General features: G+C 48.7%; 1 protein-coding gene across 1 annotated transcript; it reads left to right on the plus strand.

Moving 5' to 3' along the window:
- Positions 1–1,541: 1,541 nt before the first annotated feature.
- On the plus strand, positions 1,542–18,791 carry ccdc124 (coiled-coil domain containing 124). The gene is made up of 5 exons (XM_067968560.1): positions 1,542–1,637; positions 9,133–9,309; positions 12,520–12,709; positions 13,533–13,644; positions 17,044–18,791. Exons 2-5 carry the CDS (start codon positions 9,151–9,153, stop codon positions 17,243–17,245), a joined length of 663 nt encoding a protein of 220 aa, XP_067824661.1. The 5' UTR covers positions 1,542–1,637; positions 9,133–9,150; the 3' UTR covers positions 17,246–18,791.
- Positions 18,792–19,492: the final 701 nt, after the last annotated feature.

The following is a 19,492-nucleotide window of genomic DNA, read 5'->3' on the forward strand; positions in this document are numbered from 1 at the left end:
TTAAAAAAAAATAATCAGGCAGAACTTTAAAACCTGGTTAATCTCAAATTCCCCTTGGAACAGCATTCGGTGATGGTATCCAGGCTATAGAGTGACCAAGTCCCGAAACAGATCAATCGGCATGACACTCGAGAAGGAGAGAAATTCATCTAGTCTTCTGATACCTGGGCATGGACCATGATGGGTAAGGTATCATCAGCGGCGGCCACTTTGTTGTGTGGGCTTTTCTGATCACCAGCTATAATCGTTTATATAACTTTGAAACAGTTCTACACTTGTTGGGACCTGCAGTCCTCACCTCACAATCTAGAAATTTCTATAACCCACAAGAGAGTCAAGTAAGTTGGGAGCAGGTGTGGAACTCTCCTTGGTGCTGGTGGGAAGGAGGCTCCTCTTTTACCAATCCTCTTGCATCTTGTTGGAGTCTTCAGGCTGGTTGCTGAGGTGTTGCAGGTTGGGGAAGTTGAAGCTGGGCTGGTTGATCTTCTCCAGGAAGGAGGTGAGGAGGCGTTTGTTGAGGTGGTCGGTTTGGGTGAGCTCTGGCTCCTCCTGCCCATCTCTGGCCTCCTCAGGCTCTTGAGTTGGGTTTGGGGTTGGGTTTGTTGGCTTCTGCTCTTCCCCTTGACCCACCCTGTGGAGGCCCAAGTTGAGGCTGGTTTGGAGAGCTGCATTTTCCATCTCTTTGTGCCTCTTGGTGTCATTGCTGCAGGGAGGCCGGGGTCCTTCCCCGCCATCAACCCTGCTCATGTCTTCCTCCATTGTCCTCTCCATCTCCCAGCCAGAGCGAGGCCAACAGCGGCTGCCAATAAAGTTCGTTGAAACGGGCGCCATCTTTGTGCGGGGCATCTCTGTCTTAAAGTGACACAAAGTGCCAGAAAAGAAAAGTCCCCACTTGAACAAAAAGTCTATTTATTGGCAAGGGAAGCAAACTCTGACGTATGCTGCCTGAGCTGCTAAGTGTCTCCAGCGTTTTCCATTGTCTATTTATTGGGCAAACGCTACCTGTTTCAAGACATTTGTTTTTTCAAGAATAAATTGATCAATTTTATATTTGTGATCCTCAAACCGAAATTGGAAGTTTAAGATATTTAATAGAGGTTCAATCTGCGAATGATGCATTTTTCAAACTGGAAATATAATGATAACAAGACATACTGGTTTCAACTCACTGGACACTGCCCCTCACAGACATGGCGGCCAACCTGCTCCGCTCAGTCATTGTAATCTGCCCCGTACAAACATGGCGGCCAACCTGCTCCGCCCAGTCCTTGCGATTTGCCCCTCACAGATATGGCGGCCAACCCGTTCCGCCCAGTCATTGCAATTTGCCCCTCACAAACATGGCTGCCGACGCCCACCAAACCCTTCCATCCAGGGGCAGGTTCGCACTGGACCCCAAATTTTGGGCCACCTCGATTATCTTCACAACTGTCCACAAATATATACAGAATTTACAAGTATTTTTAAAAAACCGCACCATTATTTTTTTTTTAAAAAGCGTTTGAAAAAAAATCCCCCACTATTTCAGTGAGTTGTGGCTGTTGCGCACAGGCAGCAGGATAGACAGGCCGCTGTCGTCATTAACAGGCGCCAGTCCGGAGAGTCAGCTGCTGGATGCTGAGGTGCCTGGTCGCTGAGTGAGTGAGCAATTAATTCACTTTCAGCCTTTTAATAACTTCAGATATTAATGTTAAACTTCATTATTGTCGGAGGATTTGCTCTTTTACCAGCAGATTTGGTTCTGATATTCCTCCCCTCCCCTCCCCCCCCCCCCCCCCTGTGGAAGAGGAGTTGTTGCCATGGTTATGGGTGGGGTGAGCTGGACCCTCTGCTCCATCACCTTGCTGGCACAGGTTACCATGGGAACGTTCTGTCAGCCCGGCCATTGAGTGACCCCATTAATTTTGTACAAGTCGGCAAATGTGGCCGGACCAGGGAGGGGAGTCTGCCTGCCCCTCCCTCCCCTCCCTCCCTCCCCCAAACGTCACGTCTGTCCGATTGGGATGGAGGAGGGGGTCTGAGCGCTGGTGAGTTCCCTATCTGGGACGCGACTCAAACATGGGGCTCAATGCGTGGCATTCTCGCCTCCGAGTCGGAAGGCCGTGGATTCAAGCCCCACTCCAGAGACTCGAACCCATAATCCAGGCCGACGCTCCCAGTGCACTACTGAGGGAGTGCTGCACTGCCGGAGGTGCCGTCCTTCGAATGAGACGTTAAACCGAGGCCCCCATCTGCCCACTCAGGTGGATGTAAAAGATCCCACTGCGCTATTGGAAGAAGAGCAGGGGAGTTCTCCCCGGTGTCCTGGGCCAATATTTACCCCTCAACCAACACCTAAAACAGATTATCTGGTCATTATCACATTGTGGGAGCTTGCTGTGTGCAAATTAGATACTGCGGTACAACAGTGACTACACTTCAAAAATACTTCATTGGCTGTGAAGCCCTTTCAGACGTCCTGGGGTTGTGAGAGGCACTATAAACACAGATTCTCTCTTCCTGCTATCTTAAGGCTATGTTTTAGGCTATCAATAATTCTGTGGTTCCACGGTACATTGTTTTTTAGGGGATAGGTTTTCCAGGAAATTTTGAAAACAACAGCTTGCCTTTATGTAGTGTCTTTAAAAGTAGAAAAACGTCCCCAGTTGCTTCAGGCAGTTTGTGATTGAAAGTGGCAAGTTGGATCCAAAATTGGCTCAGTGGCAGGAAGCAAAGGGTAATGGTCGACGGGTGTTTTTGCGACTGGAAGACAGTTTCCAGTGGGGTTCCGCAGGGCTCAGTACTAGGTCCCTTGCTTTTCGTGGTATATATCAATGATTCAGACTTAAATGTAGGGGGCATGATTAAGAAGTTTGCAGATGATCCTGAGGAGGAAAGCTGTAGACTGCAGGAAGATGTCAGTGGACTGGTCAGGTGGGCAGAAAAGTGGCAAATGGAATTCAATCCGGAGAAGTGTGAGGTAATGCATTTGGGGAGGGCAAACAAGGCAAGGGAATACACAATAAATGGGAGGATACTGAGAAGTGTAGAGGACCTTGGAGCACAGGTCCACAGATCCCTGAAGGTAGCAGGACAGGTAGATAAGGTGGTTAAGAAGGCATACGGGATACTTTCCTTTTAATAGCCGAGGAATAGAATATAAGAGCAGGGAGGTTATGCTGGAACTGTATAAAACACTGGTTAGGCCACAGCTAGAGTACTGCATACAGTTCTGGTCACCACATTGCAGGAAAGATGTGATAGCACTGGAGATGGTACAGAGGAGTTTTACAAGGATGTTGCCAGGGCTGGAGAATTTTAGCCATGAGGAAAGATGGGATGTTTATAGCAGAGAGAAGGCTCAGGGAGGTTCTTATTGGTTATTTGTGATTCTCAGGGCTATCGATAAATTGAAACCTAATAAGGTTGACATGATTGTAAACTCCAGACTAGGGAGTACCATTTAATTCGTGTTAACGTCGCACACTGTTACTAATGTACAAATCGGCCTGCGAGTTCAGGGGATTAAGAGGTATGCCGTGAGTTGTGATTTTTCAGAACTTGCTGATGGATTTACTCCGCTCTGCTGTTTGCTTTATACAAACGACATCTTGCCCTCAACCTCCCCGTTTTTAAGAACTTGCTGAATTTGTACATTAATTACCCATTAAACTCGCCTCAGAAAGTTGAGGCTGGTAATTAACAGTGTAAGCACCCTTTTAGCAATGTGATAATTGGCATTGCATTAACAATCAACCTCTCTGGCCCAGAATGGGAACAGTTTAAACTGTTCAATCTCACTCTTGCAGGATAATCAATTATTGGAGATTTAAAAAATGTCAAGTTTTTTTTAAAAAGTTTCTTTCTTTTCCTTTCAGTCTCTTTTTTTTCTCTCTCTCTTAATCCAATCTTTCTTTCCCTCTCTTTATTTCTTTCTGTACCTGGTTTGACCCTAATTCACCCCATTTCCTTCTCCGTCGTTCCTCTTTCTTTCTCAATCCTTAAATCTCATTGATCAAGGAGACAGGCTGTTGGTCCCACCGTTCACTAAGGTCCCAGGTGCCCCATTATCAGCTCCCACTTCCGGCAAGTTACAGGGCAAATGTTTTTTGAACTGAAGGGTGGGGGAAAAAGTCTAACTAACTGGGCACGCCAGACTCCAGCAAGATCTAGGCCATTGTGTTTAAAATTTCACAAACAAAATGGGTAGACATTTGGCAGAGAAAGTAATTGATGTATGAGAGAGCAGTGCACGCTATCTTTCAAACATTAGGACCAACGCGATGAAGTGGGATGATCTTCGGTTCTGTATATTTTTGTGTTCAAGGGAAGAACTTGTATTTATACAGCACATTTCATGTCCTCGGGACGTCCCAAAGTACATCACAGCCAATTATTTACTTTTTGAATTGTTGTTATGTGGGAAAAGCAAGATCCCGTAAACAATATCTGAGATAGATGGCCAGCTGACCTGTTTTTGATGGTGTTGATTTGTGTTCAATAGTTTTTAAAAAAAAATCTTCCTGGCATTTCATGCAATAACCTGATCCTTCCAGTGTCACTAGGATTTCAGGAAAGTGTGATGTTTTCATATTTATCATTCAGCAGCGCATTCATAGATTCTGTACATGTCTTATAACACTGGGGTACAGTACTGGTGGGTACAGGTCTGTCCTTGGAGATGGGACCTATTTGAGGGATGTATTGAGGGTCCATTTACCTTAAAGCTGTTGTGTTAGTGCAAAGATATTTCTCTTCACTGCTGTTATTGTGTTGGTGCAGCCCGGGTTTAGATGGCATAGAATTAATGGGCCGAATGGCCGCATTCTGCACTCTTAAACCTCCCCGGTTCAGGGCTCACCCTTTCACCGGATGGAGGCAGAGTGAGACTCCTGGTGTGAAGTGGGAGCCACTTTGTATCAGTGCTGGTGTTGGCGCTAACTCCGAGTGCTCTGTCACGCTGTGTTGAAGTACTTCAGCCTTGTGGAGTTTTGGACCCCGGACACCAACATATCCTGGTGACAAAATAGTGAAAGGCCACTCTGAGCAAATCTAATTGACACAGTATGAGGTGTTTGTGAATGTAAATGAAAGAAAGAACTTGCATTTATTCAGCGCCTTTCATGACCTCAGGATATCCCAAAGCGCTTTACAACTAATGAAGTACTTTTGAAGTGTAGTCACTGTTGTAATGTAGGAAACGTGGCAGCCAATTTGCACACAGCAAGATCCCACAAACAGCAATGTGATAATGAGCAGATCATCTGTTATAGCAATGTTGGTTGAGGGATAAATATTGGCCCAGGACACCGGGAGAACTCCCCTGCTCTTCTTCGAAATAGTGCCATGGGATCTTTTACATCCACCTGAGAGGGCAGACGGGGCCTTGGTTTAAAGTCTCACCTGAAAGACGGCACCTCCAACAATGCAGCACTCCCTCAGTGCTGCATTGGGAGTGTCAGCCTGGATTACGTGCTGAAGTTTGTGGAGTGGGGCTCGAGCCCATGGCCTTCTGACTCAGAGGTGAGAGTGCTACTCACCGAGCAGCGGCTGACGCCTTTATTGTCAACAAAACAATATTGACACCAGTGAAACCACCTTATTATCGTGCTCTGTACCCAGGTTGGAAGATGAAAGACGGATTTAATTTTGAGTAGACACCGTTCAATATTAGTAACTTGCAAAAGGGAATTGGATAAATACTTGAAAAGGAAAAATTTGCAAGGCTGTGGGGAAAGAACGGGGGAGGGGGGGAGTGAGACTAATTGGATAACTCTTTAAAGAGCCAACGCAGGCGCGATGGGTGGAATGGCCTCATTCTGTACAATTTGATTCTATTTTATTCGTCTGTCAATGCATCGGAAAGTATAGGAACAATGTTTGATGTAAGTGCTTAGTAAACTTCTCTAAAGGGCGTGTTTTTGGCCCCTTGCCCTGCCCAGTCACGCCCCGTCTCAGTTTAGGATTTAGCAACAGGACCAGCTCATTCAGTGATATCCGACCTGAACCAGAGCGTGTTGTGGGTACGTGTTGTTGAGTTTCCTGATACGTGTCTGTGTTTTATACTAATTGTGTAATGTTTCCAGCTGTCTCCCCTCTGGTGCTCCCAGGTACCTGATCCACGTTTGTTTCTTCACCTGTGAGTCTAGTTGCTGAGTGGCAGCTATCTTGAGTTCAGGAGGTTGGGGGGGAGGGGTGATCTAATTGAGGTGTTTAAAATGATAAAGGGATTCGATATGGTAGACAGAGAGAAGCTGTTTCCTCTGTTGGGAAATCCAGAACATGAGAGCATAATAGTGTCACTCGTGGCCCACTGGGTAGCACTCTCTCGCCTCCGCGTCAGATGGTTGCAGGAAGTCTTACTCCAGACTCTTGAGCACAAAATCTAGGCTGACGTTCCCAGTGGGGAAGGGAGTGCTGCACTGTCGTAGGTGCCGTCTTTTGGATGAGACGTTAAACCGAGGCCCCGTCTTCCCTTTTAGGTGGACGTAAAAGATCCCCGGTGACCTGGCCAATATTTACCCCTAAACCAACCCCTAAAAACAGATTATCTGGTCATTATCTCATTGCTGTTTGTGGGATCTTGCTGTACGCAAATTGGCTGCCTCATTTCCTACATTACAACAGTGACTGCACTTCACAAAGTACTTCATTGACTGTAAAGCGCTTTGGGACACCCTGAGGTTGTGAAAGACGCTATATAAATGCGAGTCTTTCTTTTCTTTTTATAAAGTTGAAATGAGTACTATGCCATTTAGGAGTGAAATCAGGAGGTATTTCCTCACTCAAAGGGTAGTGGGAATCGCTCCCTCAAAAGGCTGTGGATGCCGGGGGTCGATTGAAATTTTTAAGAGCGAGATCAATAGATTTTTGTCGGTTGCGGGTATCAAGGGATGTGGAGCTAAGGCGGGTAAATGAATTTGTGGTACAGATCAGCCATGATGTAAGTGGATGGAGGAACAGGCTCGAGAGGCTGAATGGCCTACTGCTGTTCCTATGTTTCTACGTAAGATCTCCCAAGCAGCAGTAAAATGAATGGCCAGTTAAATCTGCCTTTTTGGTGGTGTTGGTTTGAGTGAGAGTGGAATGGTGCCCCAAGATGTTGTGTTTTAGTCCAGCCTCGTGATTTTTCACCTCTTACTGTGTGACTGAAGCTCTGCCAGTTGACGACCAAGGGTTTCAGCTGTGTCTCAGTGGGCAGCACTCCCGTCTCTGAGTCAGTAGGATGGTGGGTTCAAGTCCCGTTCCAGAGACTTGAGCCCATAATCCAGGCTGACGCTCCCAGTGCTGTACTGGGGGATTGTTGCACTGGATAGAGGATTGGTTAACAGACAGAAAACAGAGAGTGGGGATAAACGGGTCATTCTCAGGTTGGCAGGCTGTAACTAGTGGGGGGGCTGCGAGGATCAGTGCTTGGACCTCAGCTATTTACAATCTATATTAATGACTTGGATGAAGGGACCGAGTGTAATGTATCCAAGTTTGCTGACGATACAAAGCTAAGTGGGAAAGTAAGCTGTGAGGAGGACACAGAGACTGCAAAGGAATATAGACAGATTAAGTGAGTGGGCAAGAAGTTGGCAGATGGAGTATAATGTGAGGTTATTCACTTTGGTAGGAAGAATAGAAAAACAGAATATATTTTAAATGGTGAGAAGCTATTAAATGTTGGTGTTCAGAGAGATTTGGGTGTCCTCGTACAAGAAACACAAAAAGTTAGCATGCAGGTACAACAAGCAATTAGGACGGCAAATGGCATGTTGGCCTTTATTGCAAGAGGGTTGGAATACAAGATTAAGGAAGCCTTACCACAATTGTACAGATGAAGGAGAAAATCTCCGAAAGCTTGTGAATTTAAAATAAAATTGCTGGACTATAACTTGGTGTTGTAAAATTGTTTACAACAATTGTACAGGGCTTTGGTGAGACCAGACCTGGAATACTGTGTACAGTTTTGGTCTCCTTATGTAAGGAAGGATATACTTGCCTTAGAGGCAGTGCAACGAAGGTTCACTAGATTAATTCCTGGGATGAAAGTGTTGTCCTATGAGGAGAGATTGAGTAGAATGGGCCTATACTCTCTGGAGTTTAGAAGAATGAGAGGTGATCTCATTGAAATATTTAAGATTCTGAGGGGACTTGACAGGGTAGAGACTGAGAGGTTGTTTGCCATGGCTGGAGAGTCAAGAACTAGGGGTCATAGTCTGAGGATAAGGGGTCGGCCATTTAAGACTGATAGGAGGAATTTCCTCTCTCAGAGGGTTGTGAATCTTCGGAATTCTCTACCCCAGAGGGCTGTGGATGCTGAATCATTGAGTATATTCAGGACTGAGATCGATAGATTTTTGGACTCTAGGGGAATCAAAGGATATGGGGATCGGGGTGGAGTGTGGAGTTGAGTTTGAAGATCAGCAATGATCTGATTGAATGGCGGAGCAGGCTCGAGGGGCCGTATGGCCGACTCCTGCTGCTGGTTCTTGCGTTCTGTTGAATGGGCAGTGCAGAGGGAGTGTTGCGCTGTCATAGGGGCCGTTTTTCTGATGCGACGTTAAACTATTGTCCCATCTGCCTATTCGGTTGGATGTTAAGACTCCGACTAAAGATTGAAGAAGCAGGGAGTTCTCCCAGTGTCCTGGCCAACATTCCTCCCTCAACTAACACCACCAAAAACCCATTAACCAGCCATTCATCTTACTGCTGCTTGTGGAATCTTGCTGTGCACAAGATGGCTGCCATGTTGCCCACATAACAAGAGTGACTGCACTCGAAAGTAATTTGTTGTATGCAAAGCATTTTGAGAAGTTTCTGGGAGGCCCTGTGTAAATGGAAATCTTTCATACCAGAAACTGGGTTTTCACATCCGAACAAACCGGAATTTCCTGACCCAGTCACTGTGACCAGTGGTTACCACAGAGATTTCACATTCAGAATGTCGCTGCATCCTGTGGTATCTCCCCATCTGATCTGTTTTCTTCCCCTCCCAACAGCTACTTATTCAGTCAGACTGGACTCCCCCTCTGTTCTGTGCCAGTGTCTGCGTGTGTCACTGCACGTCTGTCTGTGTGCTCCAGTCCGACATAACGCAAGAGGCCCACCCCTTTCTCCCCACCCCCAGTTCTGTTTCTGCTCTGACTCCTGTGCCTTTCCTTTCAGCGGGTGGCAGTGGGAGGGATGCCCAAGAAGTTTCAGGGAGAAAACAGTAAATCAGCAGCTGCCCGGGCTCGGAAGGCAGAGCTGAAGGCAGCGGCAGATGCCAAGCGACAGCAGGAACTCGACGACGCCTACTGGAAAGATGACGACAAACACGTGGCAAGGAAAGAGCAGCGGAAGGTGCGTCACCACATCGCACGCTCTTGTATGTTTTGTTCCAGGCTGATTATTTGATTGGTACTGAGCCCCACACAGAGCAGAAAGGCCCAGGCTCCGTCCCCAGCCTGTGCTGAGTGACCTGATCTCACCCGGTGTGGGACCGTCCCATCAAACACTCCCAGGGCAGGTACAGCGCGGGTTAGATACAGAGTAAAGCTCCCTCTACACGGTCCCATCAAACACTCCCAGGGCAGGTACAGCACGGGTTAGATACAGAGTAAAGCTCCCTCTACACTGTCCCATCAAACACTCCCAGGGCAGGTACAGCACGGGTTAGATACAGAGTAAAGCTCCCTCTACACTGTCCCAACCTCGAGCACTGTAGCACCGTCATTTTTCCTTTTCCCATACCCACCGTCCATGACCTCTCTGATCGAAGTTGCCAATTTTTGCTGATCTTGTGTGACGGTGGCCACTGGGAGGTTTACCGAACCCAGGGACCAGAGGTGAAAGGCCAGTGCCTCAACCACTGCAGCTCCCCAGTTGACTCTGCAGACGCTGCCTTTATTTATTCACAGGCTCAGGAAACCCAAGCTGTGCTTTCAGTGTCTTGCTGTGGAACAAAACCTGAACCCTATTAATTTTCTTCTTGTCCCCACCTCAAGGCGTTGGCTCTCATTCGGATACAGGTTCACAGGCGACGAGCTCTGTGGTATAGATCAGCAGGGAGTCGTGTGTTATTAATAGGGTGCTGACTTTGGACCGAGCACTCCCAGTGCAGTACTGAGGGAGCGGTGCACTGTCGGAGATGCCGTCTTTCGGATGAGATGTTAAACCCGAGGCCCCGTCTGCCCTCTCGGGTGGATGTAAAAGATCCCATGGCCACTATTTCAAAGAAGAGCAGGGGAGTTCTCTCCGGTGTCCTGAACCAATATTTATTCCCCACTCAACACCAACCAAAAACAGATTATAGAGTCATTCATTCGCTTGCTGTCTGTGGGATCTTGCTGAACGCAAAGTGGCTGCCGTGTTTGTCTACGTAACAACAGCGACCGCACTTTAAAAGTAATGCCTTGGCTGCGAAGTGCTTTGGGACGTCCTGTGGCTGTGAAAGGTGCTGCTGTAGATACGTTCAAGCTCCTTCATATCAGCTGCAGTGTATTCTTAGCACAGGTTCTCCATGGCATACAAACATTCAGGAAGCAGCGCATCCCAAGCACTGGTACGCAGATGGCAGCTCAGAAAAGCCTCTGCTGTGACTGTCGGACGCCACAGGTCACTTTGCCCACACTCGCAGCTGCAAGTAACCGCCACCGGGTGGCAGGGCTGCTGCAACTATTGACGGTGTTATCAGGGAATACTAGACGCACTTCCTGCTCCTGATTACTGCAGGAAGCAGGATATCCAGAGTCATTCCGGAGTATTTTACCCATCTTCAGATTTTATGGCAGAATTCCTCGGTGCAGCGCTTTCTTTCTTCTGGGATTTGGTTGCTCCGGACTCGTAAAACCATGACTGGACCCAACGTTCTCCCCTCCTCCCAGACCCTCGGTCAGATACGGTTCCACACCTCGCTTTGTGAGCAGAGACGGTGAGTGGCGTCAGGACATTCAACCATTGGGGCATCGCAGCTGGTCACCTGATACCCAATCTCTCACTCACACACACACACACACACACACACACACACACTTTCCAGCAGGGAGTCACTGGGCAGTGATCAGGAGCAGGACCCCTGGCTGATTTCCCCTCTCCCTAACCCAGGGCACTGAGGATATTGTAGTTCTTACCATGTAACAGTTGTTGTATGGAATGCTTTGCCATAGGGAGGTCATCCACTTTGGACCTGAAAGATAAATCGGAGTATTTCCTATACGGTGAGAAACTAGGGACTGTAGAGTAGCAATGAGATTTGAGAGTCCGAGTACAAAATCGTTTAAAGCTAGTAATAGGAATCAAAAAGGCTAATGGGATGTCGGCCTTTATCTCGAGGGGGTTGGAATTCAGAGGGGAGGAAGTGATGCCTCAGTTGTACAGAGCCTTGGTCAGACCCCATCTGCAATAGTGCGTTCAGTTCTAGGCACCGCACCTCAGGAAGGATTGATTGGCCTTGGAGGGGGCGCAGCGCAGATTCACCAGAATGATTCTTTTGATGGGACAGAGTCGGAGAGAGACTCTTGTCGCCTTCCCTAGAGCAGAGGGGAGCTGCTGTCCCAGCAGACGGAGCGTGCAGCTCGGGCTGTCTCCGGGTTACGTTCAGCAGCGAGTATCAAACCCCTGGAACCCGCGTCGCTCCAGAGGTCCCTCACCCCCCTCCCGCTCCTTTATTTTCCTTAAACACCCCAGAGCCTTGGGGTTTTAAGAAGCGGTGAATCCAAGAGGAGAGGCTCAACTTACATCCGGCCTTTTGTGCAACTGATCCTTCCCTTCATGAATATACAATGCAGCCTCCGACAAACCCTCTCCAGGTTCCCTCTTCACCAAATTAAAAAGGTGCAATCCAACCCAAACTGGGCACTCTGCCCTTCTGGAGTCACTGACCCACCCCTCGCTCTCCGCTTCCCTGCTCCCTTTCCCATCCCCCATCCCCCACCCATGTAAAATTCACTGTGGAAATGTCAGGTTCCGATTTTTAAAAGAACTTGTATTTATATCGCGCCTTTCGCGATCTCTGGATGCCCCAAAGCGCTTTACAGCCAATGAAGTACTTTTGAAGTGTAGTCACTGTTGTAATGTAGGAAATATGCAGCCAATTTCTGCACAGCAAGATCCCACAAACAGCAATGTGATAATGACCAGATCATCTGTTTATTTTTAGTGATGTTGGTTGAAGGATAAATATTGTCCCAGGACACCGGGGAGAACTCCCCCTGCTCTTCTTCGAATTAGTGCCATGGGATCATTTTGCGTCCACCTGAGGGGGCAGACGAGGCCTTGGTCTGATATTTCATCTGATAAACAGCCCCTCCGACAGTGCAGCGCTCCCTCAGTACTGCACTGGGCGTGTCGGCCTGGATTATGGGCTCAAGTCTCTGGAGTGGGGCTCAAACCCACAATCTCCTGACTCCGAGGCGAGAGCGCTGCCCACTGGGCCACAGCTGACAACCCGTCCATCGATCCCCCCCAAGGTCGCGTGTGGCGTGGGATGGAGTGACCTTTGCCGCGGGTGTTGACCTCTCGCCTTCTGTTGTAGCGTTTTGACCTTTTTCCCCCTTTGGCCTCCGGTCACAGGTCGACAAGGAGAAGAAACGAGTGGAACAGGTGGAGCGGAAGAAGGAGACCCAGAGGCTCCTGGAGGAGGAGGTCACCAGCGTGAAGCCCAAAGCCTCCAGGCCGGTGACACCAGCCAAAATAACACGAGCTCAGATCGAGGAGACCATTAAAAAGGAGAATGTGGGGCCAACTGCGGAGGAAGGGAAAGGTATCTCTGTGTCTCTTGGGATAGATCCCGTTCTGCGCTCCCTTCGATGGGTTTGCCCATCACTTCTGGGGCAGGCATGACATGGTCGGTCACGATATCAAGCTCCACCTGAGCCCACACTGGCTTGCGGTCCCCGAATCCCTCCATTATAAAATTCTCCTCCTCGTGTTCTAATCCCTCCGTGGCCTCGCCCTACCCTCCCTGTCTCTGTAACCCCCTCCCGCCCTACAACCTTCCGCGATCTCGGCGCTCCTCCAATTCTGGACTCTGGCACATCCCCGGTTTTAATCGCTCCACCATTGGCGGCCGTGCCTTCAGCTGCCTCGGCCCTAAGCTCTGGAATTCTCTCCCTGAACCTCTGCACCCCTCTCTCCACCTTTTAAGAACCTCCATAAAACCCCATCTCTTTGACCAAGCTTTTGGTCACCCGTCCTAATGTCTCCTTTGGGGACAATTTTTGTCTGATTACGCTCCTGTGGAGTGCCTTGGGATGATTTAATATGTTAAAGGTGTGATATAAATGGGAGTTGTTGATGTTGTTTAGCCCCGTGGCTGAGCACTAGCACTGTCTCTAGGGTCTGTACTCGCTCTGGCCTGAGTTTGAGTCAGAGGTGAAGGACCAGTATGTACCACAGTGCACCATCCAGTCCCCCACCAGAGGGAGGGCAGCTTCATCTGCCCTCTCTGGGCTGATACATCTCAGTACCAGTGACTATTCCTTCTTCCATGTTGATTGATTTATCAGGCTGTCCCAATTTTCTGCGTGTATTTATGTGAATGCCTCCAGTATCGTGAGAGGAACTTGTTGATCTTTGATATGCAGAGAAACAGCTGAGTCACCTGGAGATGCCACTGGAGGAAAATATTAACCGGATTGTACCCGACGAGGGTGAGATCGATGCCAGGACCATCGAGGACGCCATCGCGGCCCTGAGGTGAGCAGAACGACGCTTGTACGTGTGTCCGGTGAATTAGATCAGGGACTGCAGTATCCTTCATTGCTTTATAATCCACACCTCGGGAAAGTGAGGAAACACCTGGGAGAGGAGAACAGATCAGACGGAGCTGTACACAGGCTCGTCAGTCAGCAAAATCTGAGGTTTTGGGAATGGGAAAAGGCTATTAGTCCCAACCAGCCGGCCCCTATCCCATAGATTAACCCCGCTTTCTCTCTATATCCCGCCATCCCGCCTGCTCCCCGCATCCCGCACTGAGAGGTTATACCTATCAGGAAAGGCTGAACAGGCTGGAACTCTTTTTTTTTCTCTAGAAAATTGAAGACTGAGGGGTGACCTGATAGAGGTCTTTAAGATTATGAAAGGGTTTGATAGGGTAGACATAGAGAAGATGTTTCCACTTGCGGGGAGACCAGAACTAGGGCCATAAATATAAGATAGTCACTAATAAATCCAATAGGGAATTCTGGAGAAACTTCTTTACCCAGAGAGTGGTGAGAATGTGGAACTCGCTCCCACAAGGAGTAGTTGAGGCGAATAGTGTAGATACATTTAAGGGGAAGCTCGATAAACACATGAGGGAGAAAGGAATAGAAGGATATGCTGATAGGGTGAGATGAAGTAGGGAGGGAGGAGGCTCGTGTGGAGCATAAACGGTGGCATACACCAGATGGGCCAAATGGCCTGTTTCTATGCTGTACGTTCTGTGTAAGATCCCTCAATCCAGACTCTCCAGAAACACGTGTAATTGTCTCCTGACCTGATTTACACCGTCCACTTCACTGTCCTTCCCTGGTCACTTAATCCACCGCTCGATTCACCAGGAGTGAAAAAGTTCAGCCCACCTTCCCCTTCACAAGCCCGACCTAATGTTAATCCTGTGCTCCCACTAGTCTGAAGAGTTTGGATGAGCTGCGAGTTCCCCTCCTGCCCAGACGGAGTGGAGTTTGCGTGAGATGTTCCCCTGTGTTTAATCACTCTCTCCGAGATTGCCCTGCACACTGAACTCCCTCCCCTCGTATAGACATACGACTGAGATTAAATGACCATCGCCCACAGGAATACGGGCTTCGTGATATTTGGAGAGTTGACGGGCCGGGGGGGGTGGGGTTGGGGGTGGGAATCCTTCTCTGCACATTTAGTGACGTATTAAATATAGTCACGTGAATTGTGACGAGCCCAAGGACGTGACTTCTTCTGGCTTAAAGTTAATGGGGTTTCAGTCACATGACTAGGAGTTAATCACCCATGTTCAGGATGTAATCACTTGAAACGATAGGATACATTATTATATCCTTCAGCTGAATTAATGAGGCTGATTGGAATGGTTGAAGTGTCTTTTTATTCCCCTGTAATATTCAGCTCTCGGGATACGGCTGACTCAATGACGACACAGAGCTCGAGGTGTAGTTTTCAACCTCTGCTTATTTAGTGTATTGGTGTTAATCAGTTAGAAGAAAAATCGTACCTGAAAAATTCATCTGTGTGATCTCCTGAAATAATCCCACTGCTATCACTCAGACCCGCATCCCCCCCCAACCCCCAGTACTGTACCCCAGTGTTATACAGTGACAGACCTGTACCCACCAGTACTGTACCCCAGTGTTATACAGTGACAGACCTGTACCCACCAGTACTGTACCCGTGTTATACAGTGACAGACCTGTACCCACCAGTACTGTACCCCCGTGTTATACAGTGACAGACCTGTACCCACCAGTACTGTACCCCAGTGTTATGCAGTGACAGACCTGTACCCACCAGTACTGTACCCCAGTGTTATACAGTGACAGACCTGTACCCACCAGTACTGTACCCCAGTGTTATACAGTGACAGACCTGTACCCACCAGTACTGTACCCCCGTGTTATACAGTGACAGACCTGTACCCACTCACTTTAATTAAAGAATAGAATCATGCAGCACAGAAGGAGGTCATTCGGCCCATCATGCCAGTGCCGGCTCGTCAAAAGAGCTATCCAATTAGTCCCACTCCCCCTGCTCTTTCCCCAAAACAATATTTTCTTTTTCAAGTAACTATCCAATTCCTTTTTGAAAGTTATTATTAAATTTGCTTCCACTGCCTTTTCAGGCAGTGAATTCTAGATCATAACAACTCGCTGCTTAAAAAAATTTCTCCTAATTTTCCCCATGGATTTTTTGCCAATTACCTTAAATCTGTGTCCTCTGGTTACCAACCCTCCTGCCAATGGAAACAGTTACTCCTTATTTACTCTATCAAAACCGTTCATAATTTTGAACACCTCTATTAAATCTCCCCTTAACCTTCTGCTGTAAGGAGAACAATCCCAGATTCTCCAGTCTCTCCACACAACTGAAGTCCCTCATCCCTGGTACCATTCTAGTAAATCTCCTCTGCACCCTCTCCAAGGCCTTGACATCCTTCCTAAAGTGTGGTGCCCAGAATTGGACACAATATTCCAGCTGGGGCCTAACCAGTGATTTATAAGGTTTGGCATAACTTCCTTGCTTTTGTACTCTATGCCTCTATTTATAAAGCCAAGGATCCTGTATACTTTTTAACAGCCTTCCCAACTTGTCCTGCCACCTTCAAAGATTTGTGCATATACACCCTCAGCTCTCTCTGTTCCTGCACCCTCTTTAAAATTGTACCATTTAGCTTATATTGCCTCTCCTCATTCTTCCTACCAAAATGCATCACTTCACACTTCTCTGCATTAAATTTCATGTGCCATGTAAGGTAATTGGCAAAATTGGCACTTTAAGGTAATTGGCAAAAGAACCAGAGGGGAGATGAGACATTTTTTCACGTAGCGAGTTGTTATGATCTGGAATGCGCTGCCTGAGAGGGCGGTGAAAGCAGATTCAATAATAACTTTCAAAAGGGAATTGGATAAATACTTGAAAAGGAAAAATTTTCAGGGTATGGGGAAAGGGCGGGGGGCCTACACCGCCTTCGAAGAGGCAAACCTGGCACTGTTGAGAAAGGGACTAATTGGATAGCTCTTTCAAAGAGCCAGCACAGGCACAATGGGCCAAATGGCCTCCTTCCGTGCTGTGTCATTCTATGATTCTATGTATCTGCCCATTTCACTAGTCTGTCTATTGTCCTCCTGAAGTCTGCGACTATCCTCCTCCCGTAATCCCAGTGACGACACTGACTGCAGTTGGAGGTCGGGTTTCTTGATTCTGTGCTCGCCGGGCTGTGACTGAAGGTAAGAGCACAGCCCCAGGCAAGGCCTGTAGCAGCACTGTGGTGGCTTGTTCTGTGTGGCTAATTAACGGCAGAAACCACTCGCGCAAACACTCGCTCTCGCTCTCGCTCTCTCACCCGCGTGCGTGCGCGCGCTCTTGGAGCAAAGTGAACGGCATTTATTTTTCCTGCTCTGGTTTCAGCACGGAGGAGTTTGTGGACCATCACCCCGAGCGGCGGATGCGAGCCGCCTACGCAGTCTTCGAAGAGGCAAACCTGGCGCTGTTGAAAAAGGAGAACCCCAACATGCGCCTGTCTCAGCTCAAGCAGATGCTGAAGAAGATGTGGATGAAGTCACCCGAGAACCCCCTGAACCAGCTGCACGCGGCCTACAATACCAAGTAGGAGCGAGCGACCGCGAGGGGAAGCCTCCTCCGTGAACTTTAGCCTAAGCGTGAACGTGATATCGTTTTGACATCATCATTTTAAAAAAAAACACCGAATAAAATAAAAGAAACTGTGTTACGACCCCCGAATTGCACGATGGCTGACCTTCCCCTTCTACATCAGTTTACAGTCCAGACGTCCTTAACTTCGAAGCTTCGACCAGTGTATTCGCAGCTGCCAAAACCCTAACCCCGCCCCACGTACCACAAACAGTGACACTGGTGTCAGACCCTGCAGGGCTTCCCTCGGCAAAGTGTTGAGGGGTGCAGAGGGGCGACGTGTTAAAGTCACCGAACCCCCGCCTAGGAGACCGATCCCACTCGCCTGCGCTCCCACCCTGTCGTGGCCCCTGGTGGGAGGGGAAGTGGGCGGTTGGGTGGAGGGTGGGGTTTGACCCTGCGTTACAACCGAACCGTAAGTGCCAAAGTCAAAGCAGCGGGTTTGCCTCCGGGTTACGGGTGGTCAAGACCAGTGCGAGCTCCCGTTTTTATTTCCCGGTTTAAAGATAAACTTGGTCAGGCCCTTGGGGAGGGAGGGGTCGGGGGTAAACCACGACCGCTGAGGACAGGTCAGAGTTCCGCGCAGTCGCTAACGTTTGGGTTTTGTTTGACGTGTTTTGTGGGCAGGTGCAGAGTCAGGTTTACGAGTGGTGGGTGCAATATAAAGGCAGCCACGGAACCTTCCCCCGCAGCTCGTGTCAGATCGGTTCATGGGACCTTCTGCAATTCCATCCCAGACACTGAGGCGCTGATCACTGTCTCCCTGGCAACATGCTTGGTGGGGGGGTGGGGGGGAGGGAGGGAAGGGAGGATTTCAGGTTCTCACTCGAGGGTGAGGATCTGGGGTCTGAGGGGGGGTGGGGGAGGTGAGCGTTTTGAATTCTGATTCGTGCTTTACTGATGCTGAGAATTTATTGACCACCTAGCCCGTTATTGGGCGGGAGGTGGGCTTTTACTTTCCATTTCAGATTCTAGACCAACCCAGTCCAAGGTCTGAAAGTACAAGTGACAAAATCCCACCCCTCTCGATTTCACCGAGGGGCGGGGGGAAAACCAACCTCAATCCTTTACTCTTCTCCTGACCCACCCCCCCCCCTTCCCCCTCTCCCACTCCCCAGTAAAACCAGGCCCATTGCAGGGTGACCGTGGGAATAAGCTGCACCTGTCGGGCGGTTTTAATTCACTAGGATTGTCTCCAATGGGGCCAGAGAATTCGTGACGCTGGATTTAAATCTCTTCGGAAGAACGGGTTGGAGTAGCTGAGAACATCAAGCTGGGGAAATGTGGAGCAGCTGTTGGTTAGTGACCAGCACAGGCCCACAACTGTATCGGCGCTGCCAGAATCCAGACTGTGCCGGGATTTGTGAGGGTGGAGGCGAATGGGTTTATCTGGTGTGCGGAGCATCTGACTGAGCCTTGCAGGGGAGGGGGAGCAGGAGCAGAGAGCTCAGAGAATGTTTAGTGTGAGTGAGTTCCCAAATTGAATTAAATACTAAATTGAACAAGTTGATCTTTTGTGTGTTATGTTATGATCTGTGGTCCTAAGTAAAGAGGCACTTAAAATCAACTCAAACTAAACTGAGTCACAACCTTCAGTCCCCAGCACCGAATCAAAGGGCTTCATGGTGAATTTTTACACTTGTCAAGGTAAGAGGTGCCACTGCAGCAGAATGGAGCCATTTCCCATCAAACACCCCCAGGGCAGGTACAGCACGGGTTAGATACAGAGTAAAGCTCCCTCTACACTGACCCATCAAACACTCCCGGGGCAGGTACAGCACGGGTTAGATACAGAGTAAAGCTCCCTCTAGACTGTCCCATCAAACACCCCCAGGGCAGGTACAGCACGGGTTAGATACAGAGTAAAGCTCCCTCTAGACTGTCCCATCAAACACTCCCAGGGCAGGTACATGGTTAGATACAGAGTAAAGCTCCCTCTACACTGTCCCATCAAACACCCCCAGGGCAGGTACAGCACGGGTTAGATACAGAGTAAAGCTCCCTCTACACTGTCCCATCAAACACTCCCAGGGCAGGTACAGCACGGGTTAGATACAGAGTAAAGCTCCCTCTACACTGTCCCATCAAACACCCCCAGGGCAGGTACAGCACAGGTTTGATAGAATGAAGCTGCCTTCAGGAGAGGAGTGGGGGAGAAAGAAACTGGGAACTACTGACTTGGAACTGTTCTGCAGAATTCTTTTAG

The sequence above is a fragment of the Heptranchias perlo genome, chromosome 29 (genome assembly GCF_035084215.1).
Source record: "Heptranchias perlo isolate sHepPer1 chromosome 29, sHepPer1.hap1, whole genome shotgun sequence".
NCBI classification, from domain to species: domain Eukaryota; kingdom Metazoa; phylum Chordata; class Chondrichthyes; order Hexanchiformes; family Hexanchidae; genus Heptranchias; species Heptranchias perlo.